Source organism: Cyprinodon variegatus, unplaced genomic scaffold (assembly GCF_000732505.1).
Source record: "Cyprinodon variegatus isolate N-32 unplaced genomic scaffold, C_variegatus-1.0 Scaffold156, whole genome shotgun sequence".
NCBI lineage: Eukaryota > Metazoa > Chordata > Actinopteri > Cyprinodontiformes > Cyprinodontidae > Cyprinodon > Cyprinodon variegatus.
The window spans coordinates 448,822-463,827 of record NW_015150609.1 but is presented as its reverse complement, the minus strand read 5'-3'; the positions used below and the strand labels follow the sequence as shown (position 1 = coordinate 463,827).

The window sequence follows — 15,006 nt, the reverse complement described above, 5'->3', positions numbered from 1 at the left end:
AGTATTTATACCAGTATATTATAGGCCATAAAGCATTTCTGTGATAATAAAATTTATTAAATAAGAAACAAATTGTCCTGTAATAACAGAGTGTCTACTGCTTATACTGATTGTTTTAAACTGTAAACTGAAGCTAATAATCAGGAGCTTAAGATCCACTGAACATCTTCGATGTCTGATGGAGCCCAGATTTGCTCATTTAAAGGAAGTCTTCATCTCTCTCTATCATTCCCTGATGCCAACGTAGGGCTGGACAATAAATTCAGTATCAACATAAATCACAATATACGTTTATTCAACAAAGGTGATACGATTTTTAAACACACTTCCGATATTTCGATATACGTTAGTCTACAATTACATTATTTGTCCCTGACTGGCGTTCAGGGTGCCGCCGATTCTAGCCCAACAGAAAGAGCCGGAAGACATCGGCTGATCTCGTGCAGCAGCCTGTGCTCACTGTTAGCATAAGCTAAGCTTAGACTGTGTCGGTTTTACCCTCAAAATGAGTTTCCATTTTAAAGTGACCAGAAATCAACTTTTTTCTGCAGAGAAAATCCCCATTTTGGACAATCTGTTTCCAGAAATGTCCCTGATTTTTAAAATCTGATGAACGACGAAAAATAAAGTGGTTTGTGTCAACCAGTATTAGAAGCCATTTAGAAAGATGTTGCTCCAAGCAGCTGGTTGGGCTGCTTTTAAATACCGTCAGAGTAGCCTTTAAATAAAGTTGGACATAAAAGACCAGAAGCGGAGGTCATCCCTACTGTCCTGTGATTTTATGCCATATTTGCAGTGATTCATTTATTTCCACCGAAATGATCCTTGCTGTTACATTTGGCTGAAAAAAAACTACAAGTGTCAATATTTACTGTAATAACTAAAAAATGAGTAGTGTAAAATAAAACAAGATTTTAAAGATATCCAAAGAGCTCGTTGCTCAAAAAAAAAAAGTTTTATTATTTCTAAAATGTTATATTAGAGGAATTTAATGGGTTTTTTTGTTTTTGTACAGGCGTCTGTAGTGGGCACTCTTTTTTTGTGGCTTTTAATTTGATACCAAAACGAAGAAATATATTGCGATGTATGTTTTGGGCGTATCGTCCAGCCCTATTCCAACATTCCCTTTTCTCTGTCCTGCTGCTCAGTCTCTGCCCTCCTGCTGTGGAGGGAGGAGCTTCCAAGGCACTGTGGCAGTTGAGCCCTTCACCCGATTCCACTCGCCTCCCTCAATCGGCACGGCATATATTCCTCTAGCTTTAGCAAAAGTGGGAGTGCTTTGGTGTCACTCTGTCCTTCATACCATGAATTCCTTGCTACCGTACAATACCAGGTGCTGCGGTATGTCAGGAGGGTCCCTGCTGGGCCCGCCGCCATTGTCTCTCATGTTCCGTCTGGCACCTTTAAGTTTTTGTCTCCCCTTCTCTGGATTGTATGTGCCACGGCTCGTGAACTGAGGCTGTTCGTCGTAGACGGCGTCCTGCTCTCCCGCCGGGCCGCCGTCGAAGCTGTCCGATCGGGAGGACTGAGATGTGTTCAGTGGCTGGGGCTGAGCGCGGGCGAGACTGGAGCCCACAGCCAGACGAAACCGGCGAGTGGCGGCGGAGGAGGGGGACGGTTGGAAGTGTGATGAGGAGGAGTAGGAGGAAACGGTGGAGCAAGAGTCGGTGGAGTCCAGAGAGTCGGGCAGCTGGGCCTGTGTCCGCCGTCGGGGGTCCTTCCCGTCAGCTCTGCGAGGCCATGGGGAGGACATCCTCGGTCCTCTCTCTGAAACCAGAGCTAAAGTCATGTACCCTTATGCAGCAGAAACAGACTAAACCACCTAACACTTTTATTTGAGTTTCTGCTAAATGACATACCAGAGAAGTCAGAAATGGTGTCTTCTGAGTCCAGGTTGAGGTTTTCCGAGCTGTCGGCTGTACCGATGGAAGCTTCAGACTCCAGGGTCTCATCATCTGAAGCCCTTGGCTCCAGTGCCAGCATCTCAACCGTCAACTCCTCTCTGCCAAAGAAAGAACGTTTCACCAGGAAATGAGTAGAAATCATCATGAAAAAAGTTTTCTTATATTCTGTATCCTATTCAGAGAGAGTGGTAAATGCAAATGCAAAACATGACCAACTTCTTCTTCTGAAGGTTTTCTATCTGCTCTGTCAGCACTCTGTCCTCCTGCTGCATGGCGGCCTGCTCAGTCATGTCCACCAGCGGCTCCGCTCCCTCTTCGCCACCACTGTCTTCTCTCGCCACGTCAGCTCTGAACGACAACCGCGGACTGGCCGGAGGCGAAGGCGTGTGGCGGATCAGCCGATGTCGATGACCTTTACCCTGAGGAGCACATCAGCGCCACAAACACAGAGCTTTAAGGATACTGTTCAGTTTCTAATTTTTACTAATCAACCAACATACACTACAAAAGGGACTCAGATAGGATGAGAAGTGTGGCCTTTCTAAAATACAACACTTAAATGAAAGTGTCTCACTTTGGATGGAAACATCACAAGAGGCACAGATTTGGAGTGAATCAGTTGAGGCAACAATGAGCTACTGAAGAAACAAAGTAAGGACTCATAAACCAGGACATGTTTTTATATAAGAGATGATCCAAGGATCATTGGTAATGAATTTTGGCCATTCAAGTATATTCTGATCCTGCTTATAAACCTTTTATTCCCCCTTTTGCCACACCGCAAAAATTGTTTTCTCAAAATAAGTGCATTTGTTCTTGAATTGAAACACTTTGCAAATGGAACAAGAGAATTTACATTTAAAATAAGAGAAAAAACAATTATATTGTCTTATTTCAAGTGAATATTATCTAATTATCTTATTTTGAGAGTAAAAATACTCAGTCTATTGGCAAATCTTATTTACTTGCTCAACTAAATGGGTAATACACTTAAAGCTATAGTGGAGGATGTTCTTTTTCCGGGTGGATCATCTAAATTAGTGGTCCTCCTAACTGTCAATCATTCTGGTGATATGTGTACATAAGATGGTCCTACATGCTCATCCCCAGTTAGCCATCTTTCATGCGTATATCTGTGGTGAAGTATGGTTTCAGACAGCTCACCTTTCTCACTGCGGTTCTTTGAAAATGGCTGAGGGTCATAAGAGAAAAGGTGTCTACGAAGTGTATGAGAAGAAAAGGAAGGGATATATCCCAGAATGCTTTGTACGGAGCGCTCTCCTCACAAAGCATTATGGGATTTGCTGTCAGAGCGTGCCGTTGTTGCCATAGGCAGTTGCTGCCCGACAGCACCGACTAATAAAGATGGCGCAGGCACCATTCAGTGGAGGAGAATTTACGTGACCAACAGGGAGAAAAAAAGAGTGATCATCTTTATGAACGGTCATTCAACTAAGTCTCCGCTCTATATAGTGATTGAGGAATTTAGGGATTAGGGCGATGTTCAGACACAGTAAGCTCATATGAGCTATGAGAACAGCATCTTTTAAACAGTGTGTACAAAGAGAAATGGGCTTGTGCACGCTCTCGCACGCGTTTAATAGACGTTCCCTCTGAGGAGCGGGTACAGGGTTGTGCATGTGCTTTTTTTTTTTTAAAGTTTAAGTTTTCAAAAATTTGCTAAACTCCTCCACAATACCTTTAACTTAAGAATTCTTTGCTTATTTCTAGATAATTTTTGTAGTGCAAATCTTTTCAGTTTTTTGTTTAATAAATGTTTTGTTTCAAGTATTATTTCCAATATGTTCAAATTATCCATTTTATTAATATAAAGCACAAACAGAAATAAAAGGAACCAGTAAACTAAAAAGGCACATTCTCTGATAAACTCTTTTGATCCGATACCTTTTGTGATGTCACCACAGGCATCAAAAAATGTACGACAAAATAACTCATTATGAAATCTATAGACAATGAACTACATTGGATTAGTGTGACTTGATTTCAACAGAAATCAACTCTTTTCTCTGCCTAAAAACAGTGACAGCACGACATGTATTCAAAATATTGATTAGACCACAGGGCACAATCACACAACTTTACCTTCTTGCATGTATTTGCCAGCTTTGTGGAAAAGCAACAACAGAAGGAAAGTTTTTTTTATGATTCTCTAATGTCTCAGGAACAAGCAACAGAAACGCTGCCCAGATGCTTTTTTTAACCTCATCTTGGAAAATTGAAGACAGTTTATCAGGTAGGAGAGAAATAAAAAACAGCAATATGGGATATATATAAAAAAAAAACTAAAGCATATAGATGAAGGGAACTTTAATAGTTATCTTTTTTCCAAATTTAGCTAAAAATTTAAAATAAAAAATATTGAGAAAAGCACTTTTTATCTCCACTGAAACTAATACAGTATAAAAAGCATTTAACAAATCCTATTAGAGCAGACCTCTTGAAATGAATGAAATTAAACTGTTGCTACTGATGTTATATATTTTTTTCAACTGAAAAGAAGTATATATGCAACTGTGTGTAAAAAAATCCTCTCGGATTCAACCTGCACAAATCAAATTGTGCAGTTTTGTTATATCTGTGCTTAAAGGCTATAATAAGCTGTTGGAACCAATTGTCTAAGAGCAAAAGCATGGCTCCTAAAAAGAGCATAAAAAAAGTTAGAGACAAATTTCAGAAGAAGTTGGTGTTCCAGTCTGATCCGGGTCAAATATTTGAACACAGAACAAACTGAATGTAGATGTTGAACTGGTGAACTCATCCAGGGTTCCTACACATCTGTAATGTCCAAATTTCAGATTTTTAAAAGATATTTGCCTTATTTTCTCAGTTTAAAGTAGCAGAATTCTTAGTTTATTTCTGACCCATTCTAGTAAACATCTGTAGTTCTGGAAATAAATAAATTATCCCTTCAATTCAAGGTAATTAAGTCACTTTTGTTTAGAATCATGATAATAATACATCTGATTATTCATCAAAGAACATAATCTTTTCTGTAGAAAAGGCAGATAGTTTCTAAGACATGCAGAGAGTGAGAAGTTAAACACAATTTAAAGGTATAGTGGAGGATTTTCACAAATTTTTGAAAAGACCCGCCCCGCCCTCTCAACTTAAAAAAAAAAAAAAGCACAAGCACAACCCTGTACCCCCTGCCAAGGGGAAACACCTATTAAATGTGTGCGAGAGCGTGCACGAGACCATTTCTCCTCGTGCATGCTCTGTTTAAAAGTTGCTTTTTGCATCACTCATACAAGCTTACTTTCCAAAACAAGATTTGAAAATCCTTAAGTGAAGATATCACCAGAATGATTGCCAATTAGGAGGACCACTTATTTAGATGATCCACCGAGAAAAAAAAAAAAACATCCTCCACTATACATTTAAAATGAAAGTTGGAGAAAGTTAAAATAAAATACACTTGTCAAAGTTTTAATCCTGCTGCTGTAGGAGAATGTCAGAACCCAAATAAATATTATAGTTTTTATAAGTGAAATCTGGGCCTGAAAGAATACAAGTGGATCCAAGAGAATTTCCACTATAGCATCAATGGGGATGTTTTTTTTTACTGCTCCTCAATACTAGCAGAAAAAAAAGGGATTTCAATCCCAACAATACTATTTAAATATATCTTAATATAAAACTGAATTAACGTCATGCTATAAAAGTTATCCAATTTTTATTTGTTACTACAAAAGCTTTAAAACTGTTTGCTCTTTATATATTTTCTACTCTTTGTAAAGTATTGATAGTGCAGCTTTTTAGGTAACGGACGTGAAATGTTAGAAGAAAGCAGCTGTTATATGATGGCTGAATTATTTCAAAGCCAAGCAGACATTTTCCCGGCGTTCGGTCGTCTCTTACCATCGATCGTCGAATAAGGCTCAGTTTGGTCTTGGCTTTGTTCTCAGCAAACTCCAGTGTACTGATGTCCTTTAGTCGAACTTTGTACTTTGTCATTTGTTCACAAATGATGAGCTCTACACACCTAAACAAGGAAAGAAAAATAAGAAACGTTCCATGTCAAGAAAGACAAATGCCACATTATTTTACTGACTGAGTCACATGATGCTGCTCTGCTACAGGGACAGTAAAATGAACCAACGAAATACTGACTTCATCTTTATCATCATTTCCCTTTCCTTTCTAAAATCTAAAGTCTGTCTGATGATCTGGGTCAGTCATCCTGGTACCTTATTGTTCTCACATGGAATAGATTAATTTAATTGAACATCCTCTCTTAATTATTTTTCCTCTGAGTCATGCGTCTCCACACTGAAATGCCCACACCACACCTCGCAGAAATAATAAAAATTATTGATATCCAAGGTATAAAAAGAGTACATCATCTCTTAATTCTATTCTCTTACGTATAAGGCAACAATAATAATAATCCAGTATTTAAAATGTTTATCTAAATCTGAACTAAAGTCTAACAACCCACAACCGGTTCCACACAGCCATTATTTATCAAATAATGATGAGGCCAATATGGAAGATCTAGAGGGTGTGGAGCCCTTTCTTCTTTCTTTATTTCCAATTGCACTTGATTCATTTAGCTTTACTCATGTAAATAACTATTAAAGCTAAACATTTGTCAGTTTGCAGATCCATAGCATAAGGTATGTACCAAGAAGGGAAGACATCAAAAATGACTTTAGGGAAGTAAATGTTTTTAAACAGCTTAAAATTACCAAACCTTCACAGTGAAATCCCCAAAGATCGTTGTCAGTAGAACCAAAAGTTAATGTCCAGCAAGTTTAACTAATGTCTAAAAAAATGCAAAAACCTGAGAGCTCCAACTCAGACTTTACAGGTATCAGTAAGCACATTTAATGCTAAAGGTCTGATTGACTCTGTCTTTTTTTGGTGAGATGGCTGCAGAAAAAAAGCCCAGTTTCTTTAAATGGCAGCATTCATTAAAGCAAATGCTAGCAACATGTATGCAGAAAATCTATCTTAAGAAATCAGCACAAAATGTTCATACCAACTATCGAGCACGGAGGTGGACTAATCATGATTGGTCAACCATGAACTGCTCTGTGTATAAGAAGAATGGAGAATTAAATGAGAAGCCATTTTCAGTTACGTAGCAGCTGATTTTGGCTAAATTTGAGGTCATTTACATTAGCAGCCATTCAAAATTTCCTTGATGGGCCCTTGGCTTGTCATCTAGAATTCCTTTTTAAACATCAATATTTATGCTTGAATATTTGCTGTTAATATATTTCACCAGCATATTCCACTCCATTTTAGGAAAGACACCCTTGGAATAATGCGTGAGTATCAAAAATTGCTTACGAACCTTGAGCTCAGCGCTATTGCTGACATTTTGAATTGAAAAAGCTTCCTGGATGGGAAGCGAAACGTCTTCAAACTTGAAAAAAAAAGTCCAGTTGACTGTTTTGGAACTTTTTTTTTGAATAATAAAATATTCGTTCTGTCATGATTTGTGGACATTAAGATCTAGAGAGAAGCGTTATCTCCTGGTCATACCCTGGAATTCAGTGAAAGGTTGGAGTCAGAGTAAAAAAATATGCAAGAGGGGCTTTTGCAGTGGGTTGAATTTGGAGGGGATTTCGCTTTGAGTTGGAGGGTTGTTTAACTAGGAAGGGCCATTTTGAACGAATGCTACTGTATGCCAAATGCACCAAGCTCATTAGCTTCTGACCCAAAAAATGGTATCAAAGTAGACTCATTACACAAAGTATTGTTGAGTACAGACGATTTCCAAAAAAAACAAATTCCATGGGTGTAAAAATATTAAGAACAGCTTCCACAACCAAAGAGGTTGGTTTTGATCATTTTTAAATGTGCATATATATATATATTTCAGCACTTTAACGTGAATGTTTTTGTTTAGTTTTTGTTTAATTCTGGGAATTAATCATATAAGCGATGGACAAATGAAGAGGACAGTTTGTCTACAGAAGTGATAAAGAACTTAACTTTTAAGAGCTGTTGCTGCTCAAAGGGGTTTTAATACAGAATTGATTTCCTTTGCCTACAAGCAGCTTTTTCAAATTTGTTTTCACCTTTGAATGAGCAATAATAAAGTGGACTCTGCTATGTGCTTTTATCCCCTTGAGTTTGGATTTATTTAACTTTCAAACCTGCTGCAGGTCAGATCTCTTCCATTAAACTCTGACATGGTGAAGCTTAGAAAGCAAACAGCTCTTCTGTTTTTTAACCATGGCTGCAGGCTTATGCTTACGCCGTCGTCCTGCTGATGTCCTGGACGCTCCGCAGAGGATCCGTGGTGTCCGGGCAGCGAAGGATGCAGGGAGCAAAAACTATCGCCAGGGCATTAGCCGACATGCGGTTCGTCTCCTCTTCCAGGGAGATCCTGAAAGAATCAAATTAGAGCATTTAGTTCCTCATCTATGTTAGGTCAGCTGGACCTTAACTGCTCTCTGAGATACTTTTATAAACAGCCCCATGTACCGTCTGCAAGGGTAATGAAAAGGACAAATCCAGCAGCTAGAACTGTTGAGTGGATGTTTATTGATAAAACTTAAAGTTCAGGGAAAGCATAGAAGAATTTGAAGGTTTCCTTTTAAAGATAACTTCAGCATCGTCATCATCTACAATAATGAAAAGTATCTGAAAATGTTTTCTTTTGAGTATGACAGAGTTGGAACAACTCTGACCAGACTGTTACAGAACAGCTAATTTTTCATCTTTCTATATCATATGACTACAGAAGTGTTATGAGATAATTAAAGGGAATAAATGAGGGATGAGAGCGGAAATGTTTGTGTTTTAAAATAAAATACTCAGTCCTTGGTGATAAAAGCTTGAAAGACCACTGTAAAGCAAAGTGAACGTTAAAGATGAATACAGTCTAATTATTTCAAGCTATATACAGAGAAAAGGTGACAATTCAGCAGTTCAAGTTTGCAATTTATTTCAATGAACAGCAAATATTTGGTCAAATGGAGCTTTACTATTTGTTTAGTAATCATTTAGTATTACAGGAAACTGAATTTGTCTCCTGGTCTTAAAGGATGCTTCCTTCTATTTCCGTCTACTGTTCAGAATGAGGCATGTCTGCTCAGTCAGATGGATCTTCCTTAGACACACCTTTTTACCAACTGGCACCATTTGATTCAGGAACTGTTATATCACTGGGTTATAGTAACTGGTTCAGATCGTAACTACATGATTTTAAGAAACAAAACTGGATTTAAATGAACTTTGACCGATCAGAGTTTCTGTTGCAGTGACTGATTTAGAGACTTAATCTAAATGCCTTGGGATCAGTTTTAATTTGATGGTACGCTGGTGCCACAGCAAAGGACAAGGGCAGACTGCAGCGTGTCATCCAGTCTGCAGAGAAGGTGATTGGCTGCAATCTTCCATCTCTCCAGGAACTGTACCCCTCCAGGACTCTAAGGCGTGCAGGGAAGATTGTGGCTGATCCCTTGAGTATATAGTATATCCCTTGAGTATATAGTATATACAGTAGTAGCCATTCAAAATGTCCCCTCTTTCATGATGGGCTAGTCCCTTACAATTCATTTTTTAAACATCAGTCTATTTACTAAAATATTCTTTCTTGTGGACATTTAGATCTAAAGAAAAGCGTCATCTCCTGGTCAGACCCTGTAATTCAGTGAAAGGGTGGAGTGAAAAATATGCACGCCCAGAAGAAAGTCACTCCAGTTATTTTAGTTGAAAGAACTGGTGCAGAAGAAAGAAAGGATCGTCGTCCTCTGACCTGACGAGATGAAATATGAGGCGTTCCAGGGTGTTCAGATGAGTTCTGCTGAGCTGATCGATGACAGAGTAAACCCCCCGAATTGTTTCCTTCTTGTCTTGCAAACCTGGAGCCAAAGCAAAGACAGATCTCCATTCCCAGCTCCAGACAATAAAAACATACCTCACACCCAATCAACAGTCAGATGCTAACGGCAGAATAAACTACGCAGATCACGTACTCATTGCTCGGATGAACTCCTCATACAGCTCAAACGTCATCAGTGGATTGGGAAGGTCTCTCAGCCACTGTTTGAAGACGCTAGCAATAACGTGGATGTTGTAATCATCCAGGTTCATGTTTTCTACATCTGCAAGTTCAAACAGGGAAGCTTTAGAAATCACATTTAATCACTTCATCCCCTTAAGAGTTTGTCCTCAATATTTACCGTTGTCAAGCCCGAGCTTGAGCTCCTTAATTTTATTGGTGGACCCTGATTTCCTGTAAATTCCTTCAGTGTAGAGGCCATGCATCTCTATGTGGTTGATCAGTTTCTCCACCACCAAAGGAACAGTCCTCTCATCATTAGTGAGGCGAGAAACCTCCACTCCAAACTGTCTGGAGGACAACTCTGGATCCAACTGTTCAAAGACGACCAATAAATATGTTAAGGTCTAAAAAAGATGCAGTCAAAAGCCCTCAAACAATGACCTTTTACAATTTGTCTGAGCTGCAACAGAAATACCACCGTTTAATTTAACCCGATCAATGTCAACGGAGGAGGTAAGTCAATATGGCTGACTCACCTTCTTGCTACATTTGGTGGTTGTCTTCTGGCAGCACTTTCTGTGGCAGGCGTACCGGCACACTGGATGGACACAACCAGACAGATCAAACAAGTCATTCCTGTTATCCACAGAGAGGCAGTGTCTCCTCATTATTCACTTCAAGTTTTAACAAAAGCAGCAAAAAAACAAAAAAAATGCTATCGATTAAAGGACAAAAGTGGTATTGGCTGGCACGAAGAAAACATCCTGGTAGAAGAAAACTGCAGAGAAAGGTCTGGAGAGACATGGAGCTGCAGACCTCATGAGTCCAGTTGAAAACAATCTGATTAGGGAAAGTAAGTAGGGAGATGAGGCAGAGCCTGAACACAGTCAGGCACACATTAGATTTCCCAGTGTTTGGGCAAAGCTTTTTCACAGTGCATACTTTATAAAAAAAAAATGCAATCTGTAAATAAGTGACTTGCACACAATATGCTGATGATCTTGTCTTTTATTTATCTTTTCCATTTGTAAGCTGAAAGCTAGAATGAGTTGGAATCAGTGACGGCTTTGAAAATTTGTTTTTAAATGTGTTTTTCTATAGACTTTTTTATTAATTGATTAACTAGAGATGCCCAACAGCCATAGACCTATTTACCCTGAACCTTCTTATTTGCGATTTGTGGGTCAAGAGAGCTGCACCACATTTGTAAAGGTAATCATCTTATTTTATATTCACACTTACATTTGCACACACAGGCGCGTTCCATCATCCAGATAAGAGAGGAGCAGTATTCACAGTATGTCGGGATGCTGTACTGAGTGGATTTGAAGATGTGTCCATTATGTTCCTCTACCTACAGAGGGCAGCAAAGTGCGAATTAGCACAAAACTTCCTACTACTTAAAAAGGTAAACTAGGTTAACTCATCATGCGTCGTCCTTAATACATTCTAAATAGGAGACTTATCAGACTTACAATATCGGTGTCCTTTTTTCTGGGTTTTTTACGCTGGGGTCGAGGCAGGGGCTGTTTTAGGAAAAGAAAAACACCAGATTTACATTATTTTTGTTGGGCTAAAAAATAAAACAATGTAATTTCTAACATTAAAATAAGGAGGCAAGACAGACATAAAAGTCAAAGAATTCAAAGAGAAACAATTTAAAACCATTTAAGAAATTGTTTACCAGATTTATGTGATGGAAAGGATCTGTTTTTCTCTCCAATTAGAAAAAGAAAACTTTTATAAGATTTGGTCCAAATAGACTGAGTATGTGAAAGCAATTAGATCTGACTTCATTTGTTCTTCTGAAATATGTCTTGCCCTCTTATGTCTTTGTGGTTTTTATTACTTGAGGTGGTGCAATCCCCATTACTGTTTAATTCTGTTCATTTTTGTTAACTTTACAATTAAGTTAGTGATATTCTGTAATAAAATACCAGAAAGGCAACATGGACAAAATCCCTTGGACTTTCTGCTTATATCTTCAGTTATAATCTTAAATGGATGAAGCTGTGATTATTGATGTGATGTAAATCTGTCTTTCTAAAAAAAAAAAAAAAAAAAGAAAAGAAAAAAATTAAAAAGAAAACGCTTGATGAACTGAGATCCTAAAACATCATTGGTGATTTTTTTCAGGCTGTGGGTGAGAGAGAGAGCACCAGAACTGAGTAGATAACAGGAAGGCTAAACGGGGCTAATGAAAATGGTCTAATATACACTTTTTCTGCTTTCATACTTTGAAAAGGTCAAATGGTTTTGAAAATCATGGGAGACTTTTGGAAATTTCATTGTTAAGGTTCTACACTGCAAAAAATTTAAATCTAAGTAAGTCCCTTTTTTCTTAAAATAACTAAATTTGTTCTTGATTTTAAGAGGTAAGTTAGACAAGACAATTCACATATAAAATAAGAAAAAATTATGTTTTCTCATTTCAAGTGGATAATATCTAAATATCTTATTTTAAGAGTAAAAATGCTCATTCTTCTTTACCTACTAAAATTAAGGGTACATTTATTTAAATATTTTTACTTCAGTTTTTGCATTACATGACTCAAATCCAACCATGTCTTCAAAGAAAAGGTTTTGCAGTACAGACATCAGCAGTATTACCTTGCTGAGAGTGCTGTCCATCAGTTTGTACTCAGTCATGAACTCATCCAGGAAAACTTTAAACGTATTGACCCAAACTTTGACAGGTGACTCCCTCCAGTCTCTTTGCTCCTGTCTCATTGTCTTTTCCAGGATCTGCTCAAACAGAGCATAAAGGTCCTTGTAACGGATGTCCTTACTGTCATCCATCTGCAGAGAAAACATTCACAGGAAAAGCAGGCAAAATGTTAAACGAAAATATAGCTTCAGCTTCAAGGAAACAACATAGGTACAGATGTAAACAACACCATACGTACCACAAGTGCTGTGGAGAAGAAGTTGAAGATGTTTAAACGGAACTCCTTCAGAGCCTTTTTAAAGACTACGTCCACCATGGTGTCCTTCTTACTGTCCTCAGTCTCCAAATCGTTGATCTAAAGTGCAACAGGTCACCAATCAATACAACTAATCTGAATCCTGATCTATAGTTTGGACAGACATGACTAGGCTGTACCTTCTTTAAGAGGAAATCATTCATGCTCCTGTAGTCGTTGATGCAGGAGAGGATCTGCAGCGCGTCGTTCTGCCACTGAGCGGGCTCCAGAGCCACGCTGCTGATCTTCACGCTCCGCCTGTGCTTCACCTTCGGGGACGCCTCCTTGTTCTCCTTCAAGTCCCTGACGCTTCGGTCCAGAGTCAGGTCAGGACTGCAGGGAGGCGACATGTTTTCCTGGCCAGCTGCATGAATCAGAGACACTTTGTAATGACAAAAATGAAATGAAACAGGCAGAAAAACAGAAACAAAGAGCAAAAAGACATCTCACCGTCCCCCAGAAGTGGCCCAGATTCTCCATAGTCTCCATCTATGGACTCTGCCCCACAGATCAGCTTTTCTCTGGACGTCTTCTTATCCCCGTACTTCGATTTTCCCCAGAAACGCATCCTCCCACGAACCCTGATTCAAAAGCATTCACAATATAGACACATTTAGTATATATAAACAAGGAAAATCTGAAAAATAATTTAAAAAAAAATGGACACCTGCACTTTAACAAACCTTCCATCTTGTGAATTTTTACGCAGTGACTCCACCTTGCCTAAATCTCCTGATGACATGGCTTTGTGGATCTTTTTTTGTTCTTCGGGACTCAAGGGCTAAAATAAAAAGAAAAAATACATAAAAATAAAAATGTCACCAACAGCCTTCTTTGTCCCAAAAGACGTTTTATTCCGCTATGGTTTAGAAAAAAAATCCAGTCACAGCCCAAAGTTTTGCCACAAGTACAATACATCTTCAAGCTTGGAAAATTTAGACTCTTAAGGAAATGGAAGTAGAATATTGATGCAGTAAATTAAGTAAATTAAATAAATAAGAAGTAAATTGATGCAGATTAATTTATTACAAAAAGCAGCCTTAGTATTAGAACAGTGTTTACACTGCAAAAAATGTGTATATTAAGTCATTTTTTTTATAAAATAAGTGCATTTTTTCTTGAATTGGTGAAGTAAGTGAGACATTTTGCCAAAGGAACAAGATAATTTACATTTAAATTAAGAAAGAAACAATTGGATTGTCTTATGTCAACTGCATATTATCTAATTATCTAATTTTAAGAATAAAATCTAATTCCATTGGCAAATCCTCTTAATTACCACATTAAGGGTAAATATAATTAATTTAAGAAATTGTTACTTATTTCTAGCTGGTTTTTGCAATGTAGCTACATGTCAAAATACTAGTATATGGTGAAAAATAGTTCAATATTTTGTGTGGCTGACATCAGAAAGAGAAACTCAAATAAGATCTAGATTTATCTAAAAGTGAACTATTCCCAGCGTTTAGTTCTGGTAATTTGGTCAAGTTTTGACTAATGGATGATGGAAACACAAAAATGAAACCTGCAGTGTCACATAATAATCAGTGAATTAACTCAAAACACCGGGATTTGAGTTTGTTCTTGGATTGAGGAGGTAAAAGAGACATTTTGCAAATGGAACAAGACAATTTACATTTAAAATAAGAAAAAAACAATTGCATCATCTTATTTCAAGTGTATATTATCTAATTATATTATTTTAAGTGTAAAAATACTCATTCAATCTCATTTACCTACTCAAATTAAGGATAAATTACAATTTTTTTTCACTTATTTCGAGATTGTTTTTCCAGTGCAAGCTATTTCCACATTTCAAAAAAATTTAAATCTAAATAACTAATTTTTTCTTGAATTGAGGAGGTGAGTGAGACACTTTGCCAATGGAACAATACAATTTACATTTAAAATAAGAAAAAAACAATTGCATCATCTTATTTCAAGTGCATATTATCTAATTATCTTATTTTGAGAGTGAAAATACTCATTCCACTGACAAATCATCTTATATACCCGCTCAAATTAATGGTAAATACACTTAATTTAAGATAAAAAAAAACCCAATTATTTCTAGATTGTTTTGCAGTGCATCCATGGATTTGGAGACACTTCACATGACTTGAACTGTGGCTGCAGTCAGATTAAGTCCAGAAAG

The 15,006-nt window shown here is 37.7% G+C and overlaps 1 protein-coding gene across 5 annotated transcripts in view; it reads right to left on the bottom strand.

The window, feature by feature from the left end:
• Positions 1 to 929: 929 nt before the first annotated feature.
• The window catches only part of myo9a (myosin IXA), a 141,503-nt gene continuing 127,426 nt past the window's right edge, over positions 930 to 15,006 (bottom strand). For 3 of the 5 annotated variants that reach the window (XM_015377581.1, XM_015377583.1, XM_015377582.1), the window contains 16 exons: positions 13,535 to 13,632; positions 13,302 to 13,432; positions 12,992 to 13,215; positions 12,795 to 12,911; positions 12,499 to 12,687; positions 11,364 to 11,414; positions 11,131 to 11,242; positions 10,425 to 10,486; positions 10,067 to 10,259; positions 9,860 to 9,988; positions 9,640 to 9,745; positions 8,134 to 8,265; positions 5,784 to 5,907; positions 2,121 to 2,323; positions 1,860 to 2,002; positions 1,298 to 1,767 (listed from right to left, as the gene is read on the bottom strand). In XM_015377581.1, coding sequence (XP_015233067.1) covers positions 1,298 to 1,767; positions 1,860 to 2,002; positions 2,121 to 2,323; positions 5,784 to 5,907; positions 8,134 to 8,265; positions 9,640 to 9,745; positions 9,860 to 9,988; positions 10,067 to 10,259; positions 10,425 to 10,486; positions 11,131 to 11,242; positions 11,364 to 11,414; positions 12,499 to 12,687; positions 12,795 to 12,911; positions 12,992 to 13,215; positions 13,302 to 13,432; positions 13,535 to 13,632 — 2,484 coding nt within the window. Of the gene's footprint in view, positions 1,768 to 1,859; positions 2,003 to 2,120; positions 2,324 to 5,783; positions 5,908 to 8,133; positions 8,266 to 9,639; positions 9,746 to 9,859; positions 9,989 to 10,066; positions 10,260 to 10,424; positions 10,487 to 11,130; positions 11,243 to 11,363; positions 11,415 to 12,498; positions 12,688 to 12,794; positions 12,912 to 12,991; positions 13,216 to 13,301; positions 13,433 to 13,534; positions 13,633 to 15,006 lie in introns of all 5 variants that reach the window. The other 2 variants (XM_015377580.1, XM_015377584.1) reach the window with 1 other exon arrangement.